Genomic DNA, 21,609 nt, shown 5'->3' with positions numbered 1-21,609 from the left:
CAAACACCTAGAATAGTACTAGTGACACCAGTATAAAATATGATGTAAAAATTTTACATATTTAAAACAATGTTTATTCGGTCGATAAAACACAGCCGTTGCATTTGGTCGGTATCATCTATTTTTGTTATGTTTCAGAACTAAACCTAAAAAATAGTTACGTCAAGTTACCATTATTAAGACAAAAACATTGGCGTTACGGCGACGACTTAATGCAAATTTCATCGGTATCAATTAGGTTCTTTACGTGTACGAAAATTAAACCTAAAAAATAATTTTGTCATATTTAAAAAAATAAAACATAGTAACATTTCCATAAATCATCAAACCAACTGAACAATTTGAATAATTCTTGAAACGAAGTAAATAAATACTCAAAGTCTTACCTAAAACTTTATGACACCAAAGTTCTCAATTATAATAATTTATAATGTTAATATTTTAAAAATAGTGCCATACAATGTAATGTTATTTGGATGTTTAATCTTGTAATACATACAAAACAAAACGATAGTATATCCATTTTGAGTTTATATATATCACATTGAGTTTCCTGATTAAACTATAACTATGATTTAGGACCTGTGCTTCACGGCGGAACCACTAAACCGATTAAAAAAACATACAGAAAAACGTTAAACCATGAAATGATCAAAAAAGCAAATCTTAAATTTACATTACGCATAAATATTTTCGAACGAAAAAACGGGTGAATTTACACTAATGCGGGCGGGGGTGTTGACCCCTAGCCCTCACTATCCTCCGCCTATGTTTGAATGTGAACATCATGTATGTAGAGATTGAAGAAGAAACCATATGAAAAAGCAATGAGATGAAATGATCAAAATACCCACATGAATCATACACGATGAGCTTAACTACTACTATCACATACATCATACATGATCCATATACCCATCACACCCAGTCATGCATCATACATGATGAGCTTAACTGCCGCCATAACATGCATCACACATGATCAAAAAATCACATGCATTACAAATGAAGATACCAATGTCTAAAGAAATATATTTTACTGTTAATAAAATATAGGATACGTGATTATAAAAGTAAACATGACATAAAATACCACCACATTAGCCACCTACGTAACCGGTACAGTACATTATTTTTAAACTTTGGGTCGATCGGATAAACCGGGTCGAAACTCAGTTGTTAAACTGATTTTGAAAGCATATATGGTTTTTCTTACTGTTTTGACCTTATACTTTTACTTGTTACAGCCTTCTTATTATTTATGAAGTCATCGAGTTTTTAGAAACCGATCCCAATCAGTGCTCGTGCAAAGCAGCCAATTCAACGACTAGTCCCTTTACAGAATATTGTGCATAACGTATTTTTACATAATCCAGAATTGTTGATCTTCTAACCAACGGGTGTGATCGACGTGATTGGACCAACCAAGTTTGCTTTTTCCCGTTCACAAGAGTCCACGATTAAAAACTGAGCTACAATAACTGACCATTATTAAAACGTTTAGTAACAAGTACACAACACAAACATAATCATCCTTCTAACAATCCCGGTGAGTTAAAAACTCAAATCAATAGAGCGGAATTTCAATAACTCTCTATATCTTCCTTAATCATTCTTGATTCTACAACTCATCGGTTACACATCCTCTTGACGCCGATTGAACATTCCTTATGTACTGAAACCAACAAGACCATTAGCCCACTAATAATAGTGGTAATAATAAAATATGAACAACCCATCACAGTTTTGACCACAAAAAGTCAAACTTGATACTTTTCACCCAAATTTTACATGGCAAAGAAATTGTACCTTGTAAAGAACACCTCTTTCAGCCTTGTATGGCGGTGGGGTCCATGCCTTTCGCCTCTCGTCAAGCTCTTTCTCAGTTAGTTGCACATCCATTCGTCTCTTGGTGATGTCTATTGTGATTATATCCCCGTTTTGGACTAGACCAATCGGACCACCTTCCTGCACCCCAGTTACATTTGGCTTTGTGAGGGCTCCTCGATGATTACCAAATTTTTTTTCTTGATTTTCATTCGGTAAATTTCAGGAAATGTTCGTTATAATATGTGTTCCATAAATGCAAATTGGACAACAAGAACAAAGTTTATATCTTTTAAAGGGTAGTTAAAACACTTTGATAATCTTTTAAAGGGTAGTTAAAAGTTAAAACACTTTGATTAAACTATGCGCAGATTCAACGACAACTAAAAATAAGAAAAAGATGAAACCTGTGCTTCAGGGCAAATGTGTCCAACAACATATCCATGTGAACCGCCTGAAAATCTTCCATCAGTTAACAATGCAACTTCCTGCAAAATTTTAACAACTTACCTGATGAAACAGTCCTTAAGAACACCCCATATTAGAAACTAGAAAAAACTCTAACGGGTCAAGAGTAAAATCAATAAGATCAGATTAAAAAGAACGGTAAAATGGGTCAACTAATTTAAAGCATGGTTGTAAAAATCGCGCCTAGGCGCCGAGTACTCAACGAGTAATCCCCGCCTAGGCCGAGTTCTCGGTGAGCCATCCCCGAGTTCTTTCCGACTAAGGCTGAGTACTCACCGACTAAGGCCGAGTACTCCCAACTCCCCAGTCAACCGCCTAGGGTCCGCCTAGCGACTTTTGCAACCTTGATTTAAAGTTACCTAAAGTGTATTTTTGATGCATACAACCACCTAATCACTTTGTTTAAAATACTAGATTATTATTGTGTAGCACTCTTTGTAATTATACTTAAGGCGTTAATTAAAACATGCAAAACATTGTATGCCAATCTGACCCATCCTTTTCAACCCACTTCCCTACCCGCCTATAGAATTTATATGGCTTAAGAAAGTACCTTGCCGAGACCAGCGCCCATTATTGCACTTGTCGGTGTGAGCATTTCCGGCATACCAGGTCCTCCTTTAGGACCTTCTCCTCTAATAACAACTACCTTCCCCTGAAACACAATTTCAATAGAAGAAAGGTTAAAACTTAAAACTTAGATGACAAACAAAAACATATATTTTATTTAATGCATTTTCATCAACGCTACTTGTTTCGCCATATTAGCCTCTTAATGACTTGAAGAGGTAGGTCCCAGCAGAGCCCAGTTGGACCCGCAAGACTCACCTTGAAGAGGGACGTTTGCGCAAGGACCAACTGGTTCCGCAGGACCCACCATGCTCAGAGATGAAGACCTTACGCGCAGTACGCCAGCTGTTCCCGCAGGGAAAGCCTCCCAATGGTGAAGTACCCCGCCTGTCCCCGCAGCTGCGGATACAAGCCATCAGGGAAGGCTACCCGCACTAATAGCAAGGCTACACGCACAAGGCACTAAATAATTCAGTGTCACCTAAAAGAATGAGCAAGGCGGGAATACTCCCGCCCAAATGAGCCAGTCCGTATGCTTCTGGAAGATCTTTTGTACTATACCTGCCAAGGTATGGACAAAATAGACAAGATCTGACCAAAGAAGCCCATGAACCAATCACAGGGTGACAGCTCACCGACAAACAGTACGAGGAGCATGCTCTAGTACTGTTTGTCACTATTAGCCGCTGCCTACTCACCAACCCTTGTCGTGGCACGCACATAGCCTGCAGTTGGTGGAAAAGGAATAGTACACAGCCGGCCTGGTCACTATCAGCCGCTGCCTACCCACCAACCAGCATGGCACGTGCGTAGCTCATAGTTGGTAGAACAGGAATATTCTACAGCTGGCTGTACCTGCTTGGAAACCTACCTTCGGCTATAAATACTCCAACACCTTGGAACGGTAGGATCATCTGGTATTTTACCTTCACTAGCTATTTCTCTCAATATACACTTATATTCAGAGCAATCTAGTCTGATTCTCACGTCGGAGGGTGGTCACAAGGAGGAACCCCCCCTTCTCAGTGACGAGCTCACGGTGTCTGTTTTGCAGGTCATCTGAAGAACATCCTTCTTTGCCGGACCTAACCCTCGTGGGAAACATTACTTAACCCCCAGATTATCCGTAATCTGCCCGGGGTCGATTAGTGTTTCTTCATTGGCGCCATCCGTGCATAAAAGCTAGAACTAATTCAGTTTTTTCAAAACTTCTGAAAAAATGGTTAACGTTACTCTGGTCCCAAGGCCAGTAAGTGACCAAGAAACCCCGGTAACCACAACCCCAGCTACTGGGGGGAACACCGGCGGTTACACAAATTTTACGAACACTACCCCGGTTACCCAAGCCGGGGCAAGTGCAGTAAACAATATTTCACTGGGGTTCACTGATGCCCAGTTGGAGAAACAGACGAGGCTCCCTGGCCAAACACTCGATCAAGTTAAGGCGTGGGCCGAAGCACGTCAAAAGGAATTCCAAGCTGAGTTGGATGAACGCTTGCGTTCACTCCAACAGGCTGACGAGTTCGGGAGCACTCGACAACAGCTCAACATGAACAGTGAGTACGAGTATTCGGACGATGATCGGGAGGAATCCGACACTGACGCAAACCCTCGCCATAGGGCGAAAGGGAAGCGTAAAGAAACGGACTTCCAACCAAGAAGAAATTTCGGAGAAACCTTCAAACCAAGGAACGCGGGGGGAAACCCACGCGACTTCTCCAAAACCATTAGACCAACTGCTGCAAATGCGGGAACATCCAAGTTTGCAAGGGACATTGCGGAAGCAATCGCCCCGAGAAGTGCCAAACAGATGTCCAACATCGGCACTTATGATGGTCTATCCGACCCAGACGATCACTTGAGCAAATTCATAGCGGGGGCAACCGTCAGTAACTGGACGGAACCCACGTGGTGTTATATGTTCCAAATGACGCTGGTTGGAGCGGTCAGGGCGTGGTTTGATCGTTTACCGGTCCACCACATCTATGATTGGGCGGACTTCCAACACAAGTTCAGCCAACACTTCAGTCAACAGAGGAAATATACTGAAGAGCAGTGGACGATCCTCAACTGCGTGAGAGAGGAAGATGAATCTTTACTAGACTTCATCACTCGCTTCAACTCCAAAAAGCTGAGTCTGGGCAACATAAGTGAAGATCTTGTTCGCGCCGCTTTGATCCAGGGCGCCGAATACCCAGAGCTTATCCGCACGTTGACGGGTAAGGACGGCATGCCATCCACATGGGATGCCATCATGACGGCGGCCAAGCGCTTTGCCGAGACGGAGAAGCAACTGGGTAGGGACCTTCCCCAGAGTACACATCTCTACACGCAGAGGACCAGAGAAAACAATGTTCAGATCGCCCGACAGAACAAAAAGAGGAAGCTAGGTATTTGGCAGTCAAGGGTAAACTTTGACACCTCATCCAGCTCTCGCCCTCTTGTTGGCGGAAGGGATAACACACACCCTTCAAGCCGAAAACACCGGTGGACGCCACTCACCAAAAGCGTCACGGAGATATTTGCCACCGAAAAACTCCCATGGCCAAAAGCTCCAATGATCCGGCAACGACCTAATGCGGATCAGAGCAAATTCTGTGACTTCCACGGGACAAAGGGTCACAGTACAGAGGAGTGTACATCCTTGAAGGATATTGTTGAAACATTCGTCAAGGATGGAAGACTTGCACACCTTGTGGTATCAATCAAGAATGGAGGAAGGAATGATAACCGGTATAAAGGCAATGGACGAAAGCCCGTTGACATCAGCATCCACATGGTTCATGGCAACATCAGAGGAAGAAAAAGACGAACGACAGAACCATGCGAATGGAAGGAAGCTGAGGTGCGCTTCCCGCGAGTGCCAGGAGGACCCAGCAAGGAAGGCCCTATCGTCATCAAAAGCCAGCTGGGGCATTACATAACTTCCCGCACTCTTGCTGACAACGGCGCCTCGTCAACGGTTATGTACAGGCAGTTCTTCGACAAGCTAGACGACGAAGACAAAGAACGTCTGGAAACGGTTTACGCCTCAATGGAAGGGTTCGACGGCAGCACAAACACCCCCCTGGGTATCCTATCTTTCCCCGTAATTCTCACGGACGGGAAATACTCCTGCATAGAAGACGTGGACTTCGTCGTAATGAGGAAGCCACATCACACATACGACATTCTCTTCGGGAGAGACGGGATGGCAAGATTCAACGCCGTGGTATCTTCAGTCCACGGCATGATGGGATGGCCAACTGCTGAGGGTGTAGCGATGATCACCGGTATCCCCCAGGTATGCATCGCATCCGTCTCATCTAAACCCAAACCAAAGATGGCTAAACCAACCATTACCGAACCAGAAAAATGGGCCCTCAATGGCAGATACCCTGACCAGGCTGTTACAATTGGCCCAACAATCGCTGATCCTACGCGCACCTTACTCAAACGCTTACTACAGAGAAACGCTGACATCTTCGCGTGGACACCAGCTGACATGACCGGTGTACCTCGAAGTAAAGCAGAGCATAAGCTCAAGTGTGACCCGGCTTTTACGCCAGTCATACAAAAGCGCAGAGTAATGGGGGCGGAACAGGCTAACGCGTGTAGAACCCAAGTCAAGGAATTCCTTGACGCGGGCATCGTACGCGTTAGTAGATATCAAACATGGGTTGCAAATCCCGTTATGGTACCGAAGGCTAACAAACAATGGCGCATGTGTATAGATTTCAAAGATTTAAACAAAGCATGCCCCAAAGATTGTTACCCGTTACCCGAAATTGACCTCAAAGTGGATTCATTAGCACCGTTTCGCCTTAAATGCTTCCTTGACGCATATAAGGGGTACCATCAAATCCACATGGCTGTAGATGATCAGGACAAAACCGCATTTCGGACGCCCGATGGCACATTTTGTTATCAAATGATGCCATTCGGACTTAAGAATGCAGGGTCCACATACCAACGCCTGATGGACAAAGAGTTTCATGCCCAAATTGGGAGAAACTTGGAAGTCTACATGGATGATTTGGTCATCAAAAGCCCTGAGCCAGAAGCGATGTTGAAAGACATCGAAGAAACTTTCAACACGCTCAGAAAGATAAACATGAAGCTCAACCTGAGCAAGTGTTCCTTTGGGATGGAAGAAGGGAAGTTCTTGGGAGTCATTGTTACTAAAGATGGCTTCAGAGCGAACCCTGAAAAGGTCGAAGCCATTATCAAAATGGAATCACCTACTACCATCAAGCAAGCTCAGACACTGAATGGACGCCTAGTCGCACTTAACCGCTTTTTGTCAAACCATGCGGATAGGTCGTTCCCATTCGTGTCAACATTGAGAAACTGTTTAAAGAAAACGCACTTCCGCTGGACACCAGAAGCGGAAAAGCTTTTCAGGAAATTCGGTCACGCTTGATCGAACTCCCAACGCTCACAGCACCAGAAGCGGGGGAGGAATTAATCATATACCTTTCTGCCACAGATAGAGCAACCGGGGCAGTCCTGCTAGTAGAGCGGAAAGGTATCCAGGTGCCTATTTACTATGTTAGCCGTGTCCTAACAGACGTAGAAACCCGGTACTCCACCCTGGAAAAATTAGTCTTAGCACTTGTACAAGCTTCATGCAGACTAAGACGATATTTTCAGGGTCACCCAATCACCATTCTCACCAACTTCAAACTCGCAAACGTTCTAGGCAAACCCGAATTATCGGGACGTCTAGCCAGATGGGCAATTGAGTTGGGGGAATATGCGATAAAGTACAAGCCAATACCAGCTATGAAAGGCCAGGTCCTGGCCGACTTTATTGCAGAAGTCCCCGCTTCGCGGGAGAAAGAGTGCCAGGAGGAGGCTCAACCCTCCCCAGCACAGGACATCAATGATGTCTGGCGACTCTACACTGATGGAGCAGCCAGCAACGAGGGTTCAGGCGCAGGGTTGAAATTAACCAACCCAGCAGGCCAAGAATACACTTACGCTGTTCGACTAGATTTTCCAAGTACGAATAACGAAGCCGAGTACGAAGCATTCTTGGCAGGGCTGAGAATTGCTCGTAAAATGGGAGTGAAAAACTTGGAAGCCCACGTGGATTCCATGTTAGTAGCCAATCAGATAAACGGAACGTACACGGCCGTGAACGACACAATGGCCCTGTACCTCGCACAAGCAAAAACCCTTATGCGCGATTTTAATGATTGTAAAGTCATACACGTCAAGCGTAGCGAAAACAAATCTGCGGATGCGTTAAGCAAGCTTGCATCATTAGCCTTCACCCATTTGGGAAAGGACATCCGCATTGAACTCCTTGAAGCACCATCAGTCCCGCACAAGGAAATTTGTGTCATCCAAACCGGTACAGAAACGTGGATGACACCAATAATAAATTACCTTGCAGCGGGTACACTACCAGAGTCAAAAACACAGGCAAGAAAAATACGTTGTAAAGCATTAAACTATCAACTCATCGATGACATCCTTTACAGACGTAACTTTCTTGGCCCACTCTTAAGATGCGTGGACAACCAAGATGCTGACTACCTCCTAAGGGAAGTACACGAAGGCATCTGTGGAGTACACGCAGGTCCACGCGCTGTTGTAGCTAAGCTAAACAACGCGGGATACTTTTGGCCGGGGATGCATACGGATGCGCTGGCATATATCAGAAAGTGTAGGTCTTGCCAGCTCTACGCACCCAACACGCATCGCCCGAAGAATGAACTTGTTCCAGTCACCTCTTCATGGCCATTTCAGAAGTGGGCCATCGATGTGACAGGCCCATTTCCTACCGCAGCAGGAAACGTTCAGTTCCTAGTGGTAGCCATCGACTACTTCACCAAGTGGATAGAAGCAAAACCCTTAGCCCAAACAACCGCAAAACATATTAAAAAATTTATTTGGGAATTTATTATTTGTCGTTTTGGACTTCCACAGACTTTGGTGAGTGATAACGGCACCAACTTTGCTAACAAGAAGCTACAAAAGTGGCTATAAGAACTTCAAATCACCCACACCTTTACCTCAGTGGCACACCCACAAGGTAACGGTGAGGTGGAAAGAGCAAATAAAAGCATCGTCGAAGGCATAAAGAAAAGACTCCTGGAACACAGATCCGGCTGGGTAGACGAAGTTCCACACGTCCATTGGGCGAACAGAATGCTGAAAAAGGCCAGTACGGGAGAAACCCCGTTCAGCCTCACTTATGGCACTGAAGCCATGGTCCCAGTCGAAATTGGTTTGCCTTCACCAAGGGTCTTGATTCAGCCAGAAGACAATGATGCGGAAAGACGGTTAGACCTTATGCTAACCGAGGAACGCAGAGACTTAGCCGCAGCGCGTGAAGAAAACTACAAGCGACAAATGCAAAAGTACTACAACACGCGGGTAAAACTCTGCAACTTCAATGTAGGAGACTACATATTGCGTAACAATGAGGCTTCAAACCAAGAGCGCCCGGGAAAACTGGCACCGGTCTGGGAAGGACCGTACATTATCAAAGAAGTTTTGGGAAAAGGCGCATACCGGCTCGAAAGGCTCGATGGCACTCCTATCCCAAGAACATGGAACGGAGCTCAATAACGCAAATGTTACATGTAGATCAATTCCAAACTTGTAAAGAAAAGGCCTAGAGCCACTTCTAATGGAAATGATTCTCCTTTCACATTGTGTTGATAGCCTTACCTTTATACTTATGAACTTCCCACGCTGATATGCCGGTATTCACCGCATAAATGTGGGAAGAAGTAAGTCGTTGCGTGTGGAAGGCGGCAAAACCCGCATAAACACATAAAACGGTAAAAATTTCTAAGGAAAACCTTCACGCAGGTCAGCTATAGGTGAAGTTTGGTCATCCCAATAAATGAAAGTGACGGTCCTACCCGCACAATCATGATAGAGGAAACTGAACATTGACCTATTGGCAACCGCGCGTCGAAAGGTTAACTTATTCAAAACACTTAGAAAATTTCAAAGGAAAAGATGAGGAAAACTTCCACGCAGGTCAGATATAGGTAAAGTTTAGCCATCCTACTAAGTGAAAGTGACGGTCTTATCCGTACAATCACGAAAGAGGAAGCAAAACTTTAACTTATTATCTGCCACGTTGAAAAGTTAACTTATCTAAGTACTAAAGAAATTGCTAAGTTAAAACAAAATATGAGCGAAATAAACAAGGCAAGACATTAACAAATAATTTTTATTCCATCAACATTCAAACATTACAAGAATTGCTGGGTACATATCCGCATACAAGATTAGAAGTCTACAAACATAAAAATCTACTCTAATGGTGGAAAGGGATCTAAAGTATCAAGCTTCAGGACCACTCCCACTTGGACCCGCACCATCAGTAGAGTGTGGCGGTTCAAGGAAAGCTTTGAGGATAGCTAGCCCATCATCAGCAGCAGCAATCTCGTTTACCTTCTCCACCACCGGATGCGGGAAGGCGGCATACTGATTCACTGCTTGGTCATACGCAGCTTCAGTATTCACATTGTAAAGAGGGAAGTTGGAAGGCGGAATGCCTTGTTCAACAAACCCTAGACCAAGCAGGAAGCCAGCCTTTTCTCCATCCTCATGAGAAGCGTTGAGGGCTGCGCTCATCGCATCATCATATGATGTGTTCGTGAACACCCGATGCACAACCTAAAAAACAGAAGTATATCAAAAACTCTTCAAAGTGTAAGGAAAAGCTTAAAGAAATTGTGAAACTGCGCATACCTGCGACAACGTTTCTCGAAGAAGCCATTCCTTGGTAACCAGAGCCTCCTGGAGGGCAGCTTGAGCTTCATTACGGGCGCGTTCGGCTTCGTTCGTTGTAAGGTTGGCAAGCAACACATCTTTGGCTGCAGCCTCTTCGACGCCCTTTAGCTTACGCTCAGTGTGGTCAAGCACCCCCCTCTGGTCCAAGATCTCTTGGAGCTTCTTGGCATCTTCCATGGCCAAGGCATCATGAGCCTGCTGGAGCCTCTCTAATTTGGCTTTAAGTTCCTCATTCTCGATACGTAGAGGCTCAGCAGCAGCTTCAGCCTTGGTGGCCCTCTCGGTTGCGTTCCGTGCAGTTTCCTTAGCTAACCGAAGCTGTTCATTAACAGCTTGGGCGGCCTTGGAACGGGCCTCGAGACGAGCCTGAACGTCAACCTCAAGGGCCTTGAAGGTCTTCTCCTTTTCCGCAGCAACGGCGGCAAGCTTCGCATTCTCCTCCCGGATAGCCCGCGCCTGAGCCACTTCAAGGCTACGCGCCGTCTTTAACTTGTCGTTTTCACGACAAAGTAGCTCGACTCGCGGCTGCATCCGGGCGAGGAGGATTCGGAAATCGTTGGACAGCCTACCTTCCTGGTAGCTGGCCATGGCCTCCCCCAGCGCACCGCTTGGGGCGGCGTGACGCACCCATTCGACGCACTCCTCAGCAGTCCGGAGGGTCGTTCCCCGGCGGATCTTCCACCAAGGAGCGTACACCTCGTTGGAATCACGAACTGCAATAAAACAAAAAACAGTTAATAAACATGAATGTATAATTCGAAACCTATATAAACCAAGGTCCGAATTCCGGGTAAGTTTGTACATCAAATTTGTTCTAATTCATCATAAGATCAAAAGCCCTCATTTAATTTTAAATGATTGAGGGATTACCATGTCCAGTTTAAGCGAATTCATTTTAAGGTTTATGTTATAGTAAAATTGGGAATTTTGCAATTAACGTATCTTCTGGTCAAAATTAGTTTTGGTCCATAAAACTTTTATGTATATTTTCACATTTTACATGTGAAAGACCAAAACCCAAACTCGTTTTCACTGTTCAGATTCTGACCCATGCATCAGCTCGCTTAAAACTTGTTTCATTATAACTCATAAACCGTGAATGATTTTAATAACTATTTCAGTTGGATTCTTCGTGGTTTTAATGCAATTTTCACATATTTAATTTATAGTATGTTTTGTGTCGGATCAGTCAGCTCACTTATTTTATTTGCTTATTTCTTTCGCTCGCCAACTTTCTAAGGTGAGTAATTCACACCACATTTTCATCTTTTACTTTTGAGGGTAACATGCGTAACACATATATCAACTCTATATATTTACATCTATACCTCATCAATCACAATTTGATATATGTGTTTGTGAATTTATTGCTCATCGATGACATGCTATATAGTTATGTGTTTATTTTTATGGTTTGGCGGTTGAGGCACCCCATCTTCGTCTAGTATTCAACAAACATTTGAAAAGCGAAAGAAAATACTTGAATGATTAGTGTTTGTTCAATGTCAGGTTTTAACTAATTGTTATTGTATAAAGTCTACCTTCTTGTTAGCATCTTTTTAAAATAAAGTCTATCTTGGCGATAAAAAAAAACACGCAACGAACATGCGATGGAGTCAGTGGCGGACCCATGAATTATTTTCTTAGGGGCGACATCGAAAATTAACACTAATTTTAAGGGGAACGATCGAGATTTTCACATACAAATAACACTAAATAAATTTAAGGTGGATGGCCGCCCCCTTATCAGACACATAGGTCCGCCTCTGGATGAAGTATCCATGCTCGTTTATACCATATAAAATCCTTGTAAAACTGTGATGCTGAAATTTATTATATTTTTTAAAAGTGAAAATTCCCAAAATAAGCGTTTATGACAACGTTTTTTCAGGTTTTGGGTGCCATTTGCAAGAAATTCCCAAAATATGTATTATAAACTAGTCGTGACGAGTAGTTTGTGATTACACACGAGTAGTTTGTAGAACCAGTTAAAACTTGTCGTGTGCCCTTAAACTAACCGTAACGAGCAGGTTCACTAACCACTTACTCGTCTCGACTAAATAAGTTTCATGTCTCGTAATCAACGCCCACGAGTAATTCATAAGTCATTTAAACACGACGACTAGTTTACCTGGTTTACATTCCCTACACGAGTAGTTTATTAGTAGTTAACTCGTCGCCACTAGTTTAACCTTACAATCTACTCGTCGCGACTAAAGAACTTATGAATTACTCGTGTGCGTTGATTACGAGGCATAAAACTTATTTAGTCGTGACGAGTAAATGGTTAGTAAATCTGCTCGTTATGGTTAGTTTAAAGACACGTGTCAAGTTTTAAATGGTTGTACAAATTACTCGTCACGACTAGATTATAGAACCTATTTTAAAAATTTCTTGCAAATAACACCTAAAACCTGAAAAACTTTTTCATAAACGCTTATTTTAAGAATTTTTCCTTTCTAAAAAGTTATTTTGAACATGTAACAATCTTCCTATGTTATAGTACTATGCTAGAAATTGGATAAAGATGTGAATAAAATTTTCTAAATCAAATGACGTTTGTATTGATTTATAACAAATAAACTATACTTGTAAATCTATCTATTCTAATAAATGACTACTTATTTTTGCCACTTGTCACTCTCATAGTTCTCTTTCTTTTTTTTTCAACATTTCAATATTGATCCTTATATTTTAAGTCATTTCAGTATATGAATTGAAATTTATTTTTCTTAAATGTAAATCATATTCGATTCATTTATTAACATTAATGGTGAAAGATAATAAAATAAGGAATATCAAAATTAAAGTTGCAAACATATTAGAATAAAATTTTAAAATCATATGTATTTGAAATCAATGTATAATTCTTTAAAATCAAGGTAAACTATAACTTGAGCAACAATGCATAATTTTTTATATAAGATTGGTTTCAAATGTAGATTAAAAATTTTCTCATATGTATTTGAACTCGGGAAAATATGTATTTTCTTAATTTTCTTCTACCATTTTATATAAATATTGCAAACATGAAGAATACGTTATATATATATATATCTCGATTTTTAGCATTAAATCATTGAAGTTGAATATTATAATTATAATCCATATAAATAACGATTTACTATATGAACTATCTATCATTTATTTGTATGACTTTTTTGTGTAGAATAAAATGTTAGCAACAAAAAGATCAATATTTAGTTTTCAACTTTTTCTTTCATAACTCAAGACAAAAATGCTCCAGAAACATATATTTTATGACTTAAATTATACTTTTTTATACATTCAAATATATTTAATTTAATATGTCTAATAAGACAAATTACTTAATTAAAAGCATTCAAATTTTTAAACAAAAAACCTGTTTCAATCCATTTCCACTATTTTCGCTTTTCAAAAATCATTTAGGATATGAAAACTTAGAATATCGTTTTCATCAGTTATTTAAATCATTTAAATATTATATTACTTAGTAATTTTATTTTAGACAAATACAATGATTTGAGATTATGTTAGTGTTACCCGTTGGGTAGTACATAATTAAAGTATCTATTATAGTTTATATTCAAAATAAAAGCTATACATAATTTTTTTAAAAAAAATTTACTATTTAATTTAATATGTCTTATAAGACAAATTACTTAATTAAAAGCATTCAAATTTTTAAACAAAAAAAACCTGTTTCAATCCATTTCCACTATTTTCGCTTTCCAAAAATCATTTAGGATATGAAAACTTAGAATATCGTTTTCATCAGTAATTTAAATCATTTAAATATTATATTACTTAGTAATTTTATTTTTAGACAAATACAATGATTTGAGATTATGTTAGTGTTACCCGTTGGGTAGTACATAATTAAAGTATCTATTATAGTTTATATTCAAAATAATAAAGCTATACACAATTTTTTTTTAAAAAAATTTACTGTTATTTGAACGTGGCTTTAAGGTTAATATGCCTGTCATTTTCCATTCATATGAAATGAAATGAAACATTTTGTCATATTTAAATTTTGGGTTTTATATGTTTCTTGATTTTATAATTGTTAATTTTAATATATAAAATTAATTAAAATTTGTCATATGCAGAATATTAATAACAACAAATAATTTATCATGGTCAATCAATTTTAGATTCTAAAAATTCTAAGGATGATTATATCATCAAAGTTTAGGTAATCTGTTTTTTTGGGATAATCATGTTTTTTTTTTTTTGATAATCATGAGCAAATGATCTCAAATGACATCATATATATTAATTGATCAAAAGGTATGCTGTTTTATGTATATGAATATTTTTTGTTAGTTTCATGGATATATATTATAATTTATCCTGGATCACGGTATGTACTTGAATAACCTCATTTGTCACACAGACAACTATACATCGCTATATCAAGAGTTATAAGCAGACATATATGTTACCTTATAAAGAGTTATAAGGTAGACATGGATTAATGATTTTAATTTTTGATAAACGATGTATACCAACCAATACAATCACAAATGCAGTGTACAAGGAAGGTTTTACTCCTTCCGTCCCATTAAAAGTGGTAAGTTTCTTTTTTTGTTTGTCTCGTTACAAATGTCCACTTTCAAAATTTATTAGTCAATTTTCAAATTTACCCTTAAACACACACACAATTAACATTAATAACAAATATTGTTGGACCCAATTTCCAAGGGCATTATTGTCATTTGGTAAGCAAAAAAAGTAATCATTCAATCTACATTAAACTTTGTGTTGTTCAAACCATGTGACAGTTCTAATGGGACGGAGGGAGTACTTATTTGTAACATATTTGTGTAATCTTAGTTATGTAATTTCTGTAATTTTCATATAAATTGTAATTGTATTAACAATATATGAGCATTTTATTGACTGTAATTCACTTAATGGTTAAAGTTTAAAATTTTCATCAATTACCCGTGTAATACATGGGCCTCAATCTGATCTTACTTATAAAGGAAACTGTTTTATATGCATTAATGCATACTTAGGCTGCAGGATATGCTAAAAGGCCGTAAATGACGTTTGTGTCTAAATCATAATATTACACACATGTTTTGTTTTTTTAATATCATTTGGAAATAACCCCAATACTCAATCAAGTCTTTCTGAGACGGAATATTAACCGTCTATACTGATTTTAACGTTTCAGCATTGGCTCACCTAAAAACACTACTAAAGAGAAAACCTATCATGGAAGAAGAATCCCTTAAATTTTAAATATAAATCCATAAAAATTTAAAGTCTTAACCATCCCAATGCGTCAATAAGCACGATAGGCAATTGCATTATGCACATAGGCGTAACCGTGTAACAAGTCACCCCACACATTTTATTATAATATATTTTAACGTATAACAATAAATAAATACGGTGGTTGATATAGAAAGTTATGAAGCGTCGGTCGGGTCGGGTCGGGTCGGGTCGGTTCAAGTTAGGCGACACCTATCTGGGTGTGCCACCTATAGACTTCCTGTAGCCACCCAATAATACTCAACTTATTACATTAAATTTGTTTATATAATAATAATAAGTTATGTTGGAATATGAAAATTCTGACCAATCAACACATGATAATATATGAAGAAAGCAAGGTTTCATCTTTCTCTTCTCACCTGCATCCCTTTCCTTTGCCGTGTTTCGACCTCCTCATCATATTCTCGACTTCTACACCAAACTTCTTTCTTTTATACTTTACACACCACATACATATACCAAAGACACCAAGTATGGTATCAACGTCTTAAAGGCCACTAGCTCATCACAAAACCGTATTTAATCAATGAAAGATTCGTCTTCGAGTTTTCGAGTGTCAAAGTTGGGCATGAAAAACAGGCCTTTATAAAAATAAATTTCAAGATGAGTGCACCTTAGCCTCTTGTGAGTCTTGAATTCATGATATATACGACCGTGGATTATGTAATTGCAAATGGCTTTATTTCAAGATGAGTGCACCTTAGCCTCTTGTGAGTCTTGAATTCATGATATATACGACCGTGGATTATGTAATTGCAAATGGCTTTATTTCAAGATGAGTGCACCTTAGCCTCTTGTGAGTCTTACATTCATGATACGACCGTGGATTATGTAATTGCAAATGGCTCGGGCTAGATCATTTACGAATTAATTAGCAGTGCTAAGATTTAGGCACAATTTATCAATTCAAAAAACTGTCAGGTCCAATTTATCACTAATCTATTAAAACTTAGAATAACAAAATCCATTATTTTGTTTATATATATGGACATTTGGATAATTTTTAAGCCCTTTAGATAAACCTGTGCCCTTATATAAACATAACTTTTGTATATAATATATTTAAAAAACAATTAGGCCCCTCGTTAAAAACGGGTCCTAAACAAAAGTTGAGCCATGCAAGAGAGTCTAGGCCAAGCCTAATTAATAGAGTTGCATAAATTCGCCGATAACATAATATCACGGTCACCAAAAATTTGGTATCAATTGAATCAATAGGGTTGGAACTCTAATCTTATGATAAAAAAAATTATAAAATAAAAAACAATGTGTTCATTGAAATTAAAAAAGAAAAAAAGAAAAAACCTTATTAATTCCTAACATATATGGTAAGGTACATATATTAGGATTTAGGTAACATAATCATAAGATTATAGAGTAAAACAACATGAAGCAAACCATTTACACCTTTCCAAGTGACAAAATTAAAATCTTTAATCAAACTACATTATGCAGAAACATACTTAAACTTATACCATATAGGTTAGGGTATCATTTTTGTAAAATAACAAAAGTTGAGTGACAATATTCAACAAAACATTATCTTCCAGATTTTAAAAACGCTCTTTTTCTCTCTCTTAGACTAAGGGGTGTGGGGGCTTTAGTGGGGGCAAGAACCAATAATATTATGACGTGTGGCAGAGAGAAACTGGATAAGGGGGGTGTTGGAGCCCCCGTTGGAGCCCCTGGCCCCTGGTGTGGAGGGGCTCCAGTAGGGCTCAGGCGAAATTTTTTTTTTATTTTTTATAAATATATTCAAACAACGTATTATTAAAAAAACACACATTAATAAAAAAACACATTAATATCTAAAAATAAAAAAAACACACATTAATAAAGAAACATTCTTCTTATTCTTCGGCTTGGTCTTCTTCGATCAACCTCTTTCGGATACGTTCCTTTTGCTTTTCCATTAGCATTTGATCGACCGGATTTAGGTTACTGAAGTCTCTAGTAAAAAAGTCCAAATATCTCATTCGAGTTTTTTCCTTTTTGTCATAAGAGACCACCTCCATGGTTTTGTTGAATTTATTGAGGGATTCAACAAGATAATCTGAATCAAGGTTTGGGTACCAATTTCCAGCCATTTTTTTAAAAAAAAGTTGAGAAGATGAATTGATTTGGGGTGAAGTTTTGAAGTTTTGGTATAAAAATGGGTGAAATAGAGTATAATTATATAGAAAATATATATTTTTTTTGTTTTTTTCGGCTCCCAATGGTCCAAAAAACCTCAAAAGATGTGCTTTTCTCTCTCTTCTCCCGCTAACCAGCTCACGCCTCCCTTGTTTTCCACGCTAGCGCCCCGTTCGCGCCCCTGGTGGTGTGGTGTTAGCGCCTGGGGGCGCGAGCAGAGGGACTCTAGCGCCCCGTTGAAGCCCCACACCCCTCAGTCTTACAAGACTCATTCCGGTTCTTATCGCACCATAAATGTAAAAATAAACCTACAAAAATATATATATAAAAATAATAATAATAATAATAATAATAATATCCAAAAAATAAATGTTACCCTTATCATCGTCTTCTTCTTGTTCTTGTTCTTCCACTTTCTTTCTCACTCTGTCAAAATCCATGCTTTCTTTCATTTTCTTCATTATTTAATTAATTACTTCAATGGCTGCCTTTGGGCTTTAATATTTTATACCCTCTGATTATTTCAAGATTCCCAAAACCCTCCAAAGATCTCTCATTTTCTTTCCAAATATATATTATTAATAATAATATTATTATTTATTTGAACCCCACTTTCCCACATGTATGTTTTGCTGGTTGTCTGATTTGGATTGGATCGCAAGTCTCTCGTAGTATAATTATTATTAATATTCTTGTGGGGGCACTCATCAATCTCAAATCAACCCAATATTATTATTATAAGGTCAGATTTCACCCATTCTTCATACCCTTTTCACTGTTTTCTTTAATTCGTTCAATTGGTGATAGATTGGTACTTGTTTAGGTCTAATACATGTAATTGGATTGAAAAGCTTTGAGATTTGCGGTTCAATTGGTGTTAATTTGAATCTGTAACGGCTGTTAGGGTTTCTAATTAGGGTTTCGTTTTTTTTTTAATTTTAGGTTAGTGATGGCGGCAATTGACGTTACGAAATACTCTCACAGTCCAACGCATAAAGCTGTAGCAACTAAAGATTACACCTTGTTGAGAAAGATTATTTCGGGTCTGCCACGGTTATGTGACCCGTCTGAGATTCATACTGAATCGGTCTCGTTAGCGGAGGAGGCGAAAGCGGAGGCTATTTCGGCTGTGATTGACCGCCGTGATGTCCCGAACCGTGACACGCCGCTTCATTTGGCGGTTAAACTCGGTGATGTGACCGCCACTGAAATGCTCATGCTTGCGGGTGCGGATTGGAGCTTGCAGAATGAGCAGGGTTGGAGTGCGTTACAGGAAGCGATTTGTAACCGTGAAGAAATTATTGCTAAAATTATTGTTCGGCATTATCAACCGATCGCGTGGGGGAAATGGTGTAGACGGTTGCCTCGGTTGGTCGGAACTATGGGACGTATGCGTGATTTTTACATGGAAATCACTTTCCAGTTCGAAAGCTCGGTTATCCCGTTTATTTCACGAATCGCGCCTTCGGATACTTACAAGATTTGGAAACGTGGGGCGAATTTGAGGGCGGATATGACATTAGCCGGTTTTGATGGGTTCAGAATCCAACGGGCTGATCAAACCGTTTTATTCCTCGGTGACGGGTTGGAAGACGGTAAAGTTCCTGCCGGATCGCTTTGTATGATCTCACATAAAAACAAGGAGGTGATGAACGCTTTAGATGGCGCTGGTGCACCGGCTTCTGATGAGGAGGTGCAGCAGGAAGTTCAAGCCATGTCACAGACTAATATTTTCAGACCCGGGATTGATGTCACGCAAGCGGTTCTTTTACCACAGATGACATGGAGACGCCAAGAGAAAACCGAAACTGTGGGTTCATGGAAATGTAAAGTGTACGATATGCATAATGTGGTTGTGAGTATAAAGTCCAGGCGGGTCCCGGGTGCCATGTCAGACGATGAGTTTTTTTCGTCTTGTAATGAGAACGAAACGGAAAGTGAAGAGCTAAATGATATTTTAACAGACGAAGAACGGAAGCAACTAGAAGCTGCACTGAATTCCGATGCTGGCCACGAAAATAGTGATGGTAATAACGGGATAATCGGGCACCGTCATAGTTGTTATGAACAAAGAGATATCCCGATTGAGGAAATACCGAGTTACAAAAATGTCGAGATTAAGCCTGAAAAAGACAAAAAAGGGTGGTTTGATGGATGGAGAAAACGCGATAATATTAATAATAGTAATAAACATGAAAGAGGTAGAAAGGGTGCACCGGTCCCACCTCGTGGGTCGTTATGTTTAGATGAGAAGGTTAGTGACCTACTCGGAGACTCCCCATCCACAAGTCAAAGTCAAAATCATATTCATCCGGGAAGGCGGTCGATGGAGATTACTCCAAAAGAAAATGAAAACAGGAAAGTGAAAGATTTGAAACCGTCGTCGTCTACAATTTCGAGCGTGAATAAACGAAAAGACGGGCCCCGTGAAAACGAGTATAAAAAAGGGCTGAGGCCTGTTTTATGGCTTGCACCTAATTTTCCATTGACGACTGAAGAACTCTTGCCTTTGCTTGATATTTTAGCAAATAAAGTCAAGGCAATAAGAAGGTTAAGAGATTTGATGACGACAAAGCTTCCAATGGGCACATTTCCCGTTAAGGTATTCGTTTAATTCTTTTTACTATTATATACTTTTAAAACAATTATTGATAGGTGGTAATGTGGTTTCAGGTTGCAATTCCAGTGATCCCCACCATACGGGTGTTGGTTACTTTCACAAAGTTTGAAGAACTGCAACCGTTGGATGAGTTCACAACGCCTCCTTCAAGTCCAACAAGCGGTGATCATGATAGCCCATCAATGACAAATCAGTCTGGACCATCTTCATCTTGGTTTCAGTGGATCAAGACGCCATATCATCGTGCCAACTCAGCATCCAACGCTTCAAGCAGCAGGATAGAAACTACTCCAGACCCGTTTGCAATTCCTGCTGACTACACGTGGATCAGTGCCGAGGCAAAGAAGAAGAAGATGCAGGAGAGGAACAAGTCAAAGAAAGGAAGAAGCCAAAGTCAAAGTCAGAATTAGTAGTCAAAGAATGAACGGGGAGGTGTTTGACAGGTATACCAAGTCGGTAAGATTGTTTTTATTGAAATCTTGACTAATTTGCACTAGTTTTATGAACAAATTTGGAGCCACTTTGCTCTCTAGTAAGTTGTTAGGGTTGAGACTCCAGTAAATCATTGTGGGGAGTATAAAAAGTTGAAATTGTGATTCTTGAATTGATTCGTAACCATTGTTGAATTTGATTGTTTGACTTTTTGGTCAATGCTTATGCATTCAGTATTCTTGGGCCATTTATTGAGTTTTTTTTCGTTACATTTTACTAATTGCACTGGAAGCCATTACAGTATACACAGGTGAATTTAGAAATCTGCTTTGACTTGCAAAAAGTCAAAAACCAGTGTGGAGTTTGATTATTTGACTTTCTGGTCAATGCTTATCTTTCACTGTTTATGGGCCATTTATTGAATTTCTTTTGTTGACTATTAATAGTTGCAGAGAAAGTCAATACGGTATACACAGCTGGTGTTTAGAAACCTGCTTTGACTTTCAAAAGATCGAAAACTGTATTTTGATGTAAACACTATTATA

At 39.5% G+C, this 21,609-nt stretch overlaps 2 protein-coding genes across 3 annotated transcripts; one reads left to right on the top strand and one right to left on the bottom strand.

Annotated features, from left to right (window-relative positions):
* Positions 1-1,351: 1,351 nt before the first annotated feature.
* Positions 1,352-18,473, bottom strand: LOC143620281 (dihydroxy-acid dehydratase, chloroplastic-like). Its single transcript, XM_077091990.1, has 5 exons — positions 18,389-18,473; positions 2,849-2,991; positions 2,235-2,315; positions 1,810-1,968; positions 1,352-1,675 (listed from the first exon to the last, which is right to left on the bottom strand). Exons 1-5 carry the CDS (start codon positions 18,471-18,473, stop codon positions 1,622-1,624), a joined length of 522 nt encoding a protein of 173 aa, XP_076948105.1. The 3' UTR covers positions 1,352-1,621.
* A 25-nt stretch (positions 18,474-18,498) lies between these two features.
* On the top strand, positions 18,499-21,550 carry LOC143620367 (uncharacterized). 2 transcript variants are annotated; one of them, XM_077092076.1, is made up of 3 exons: positions 18,499-18,754; positions 18,955-20,614; positions 20,686-21,550. In XM_077092076.1, the coding sequence occupies exons 2-3, from the start codon at positions 18,962-18,964 to the stop codon at positions 21,040-21,042; spliced, it is 2,010 nt and encodes a 669-aa protein (XP_076948191.1). In that variant the 5' UTR covers positions 18,499-18,754; positions 18,955-18,961; the 3' UTR covers positions 21,043-21,550. The 2 variants fall into 2 exon arrangements, with proteins under 2 accessions (XP_076948191.1, XP_076948190.1); XM_077092075.1 differs by lacking the exon at positions 18,499-18,754 and having other exon boundaries at positions 18,801-20,614.
* Positions 21,551-21,609: the final 59 nt, after the last annotated feature.

This window comes from Bidens hawaiensis, unplaced genomic scaffold (assembly GCF_021521415.1).
Source record: "Bidens hawaiensis isolate Kalapana, Puna unplaced genomic scaffold, B.hawaiensis_p1.1 tig00002553_1, whole genome shotgun sequence".
Taxonomy (NCBI): Eukaryota; Viridiplantae; Streptophyta; class Magnoliopsida; order Asterales; family Asteraceae; genus Bidens; species Bidens hawaiensis.
This window is presented reverse-complemented; position numbering and strand designations above follow the sequence as displayed.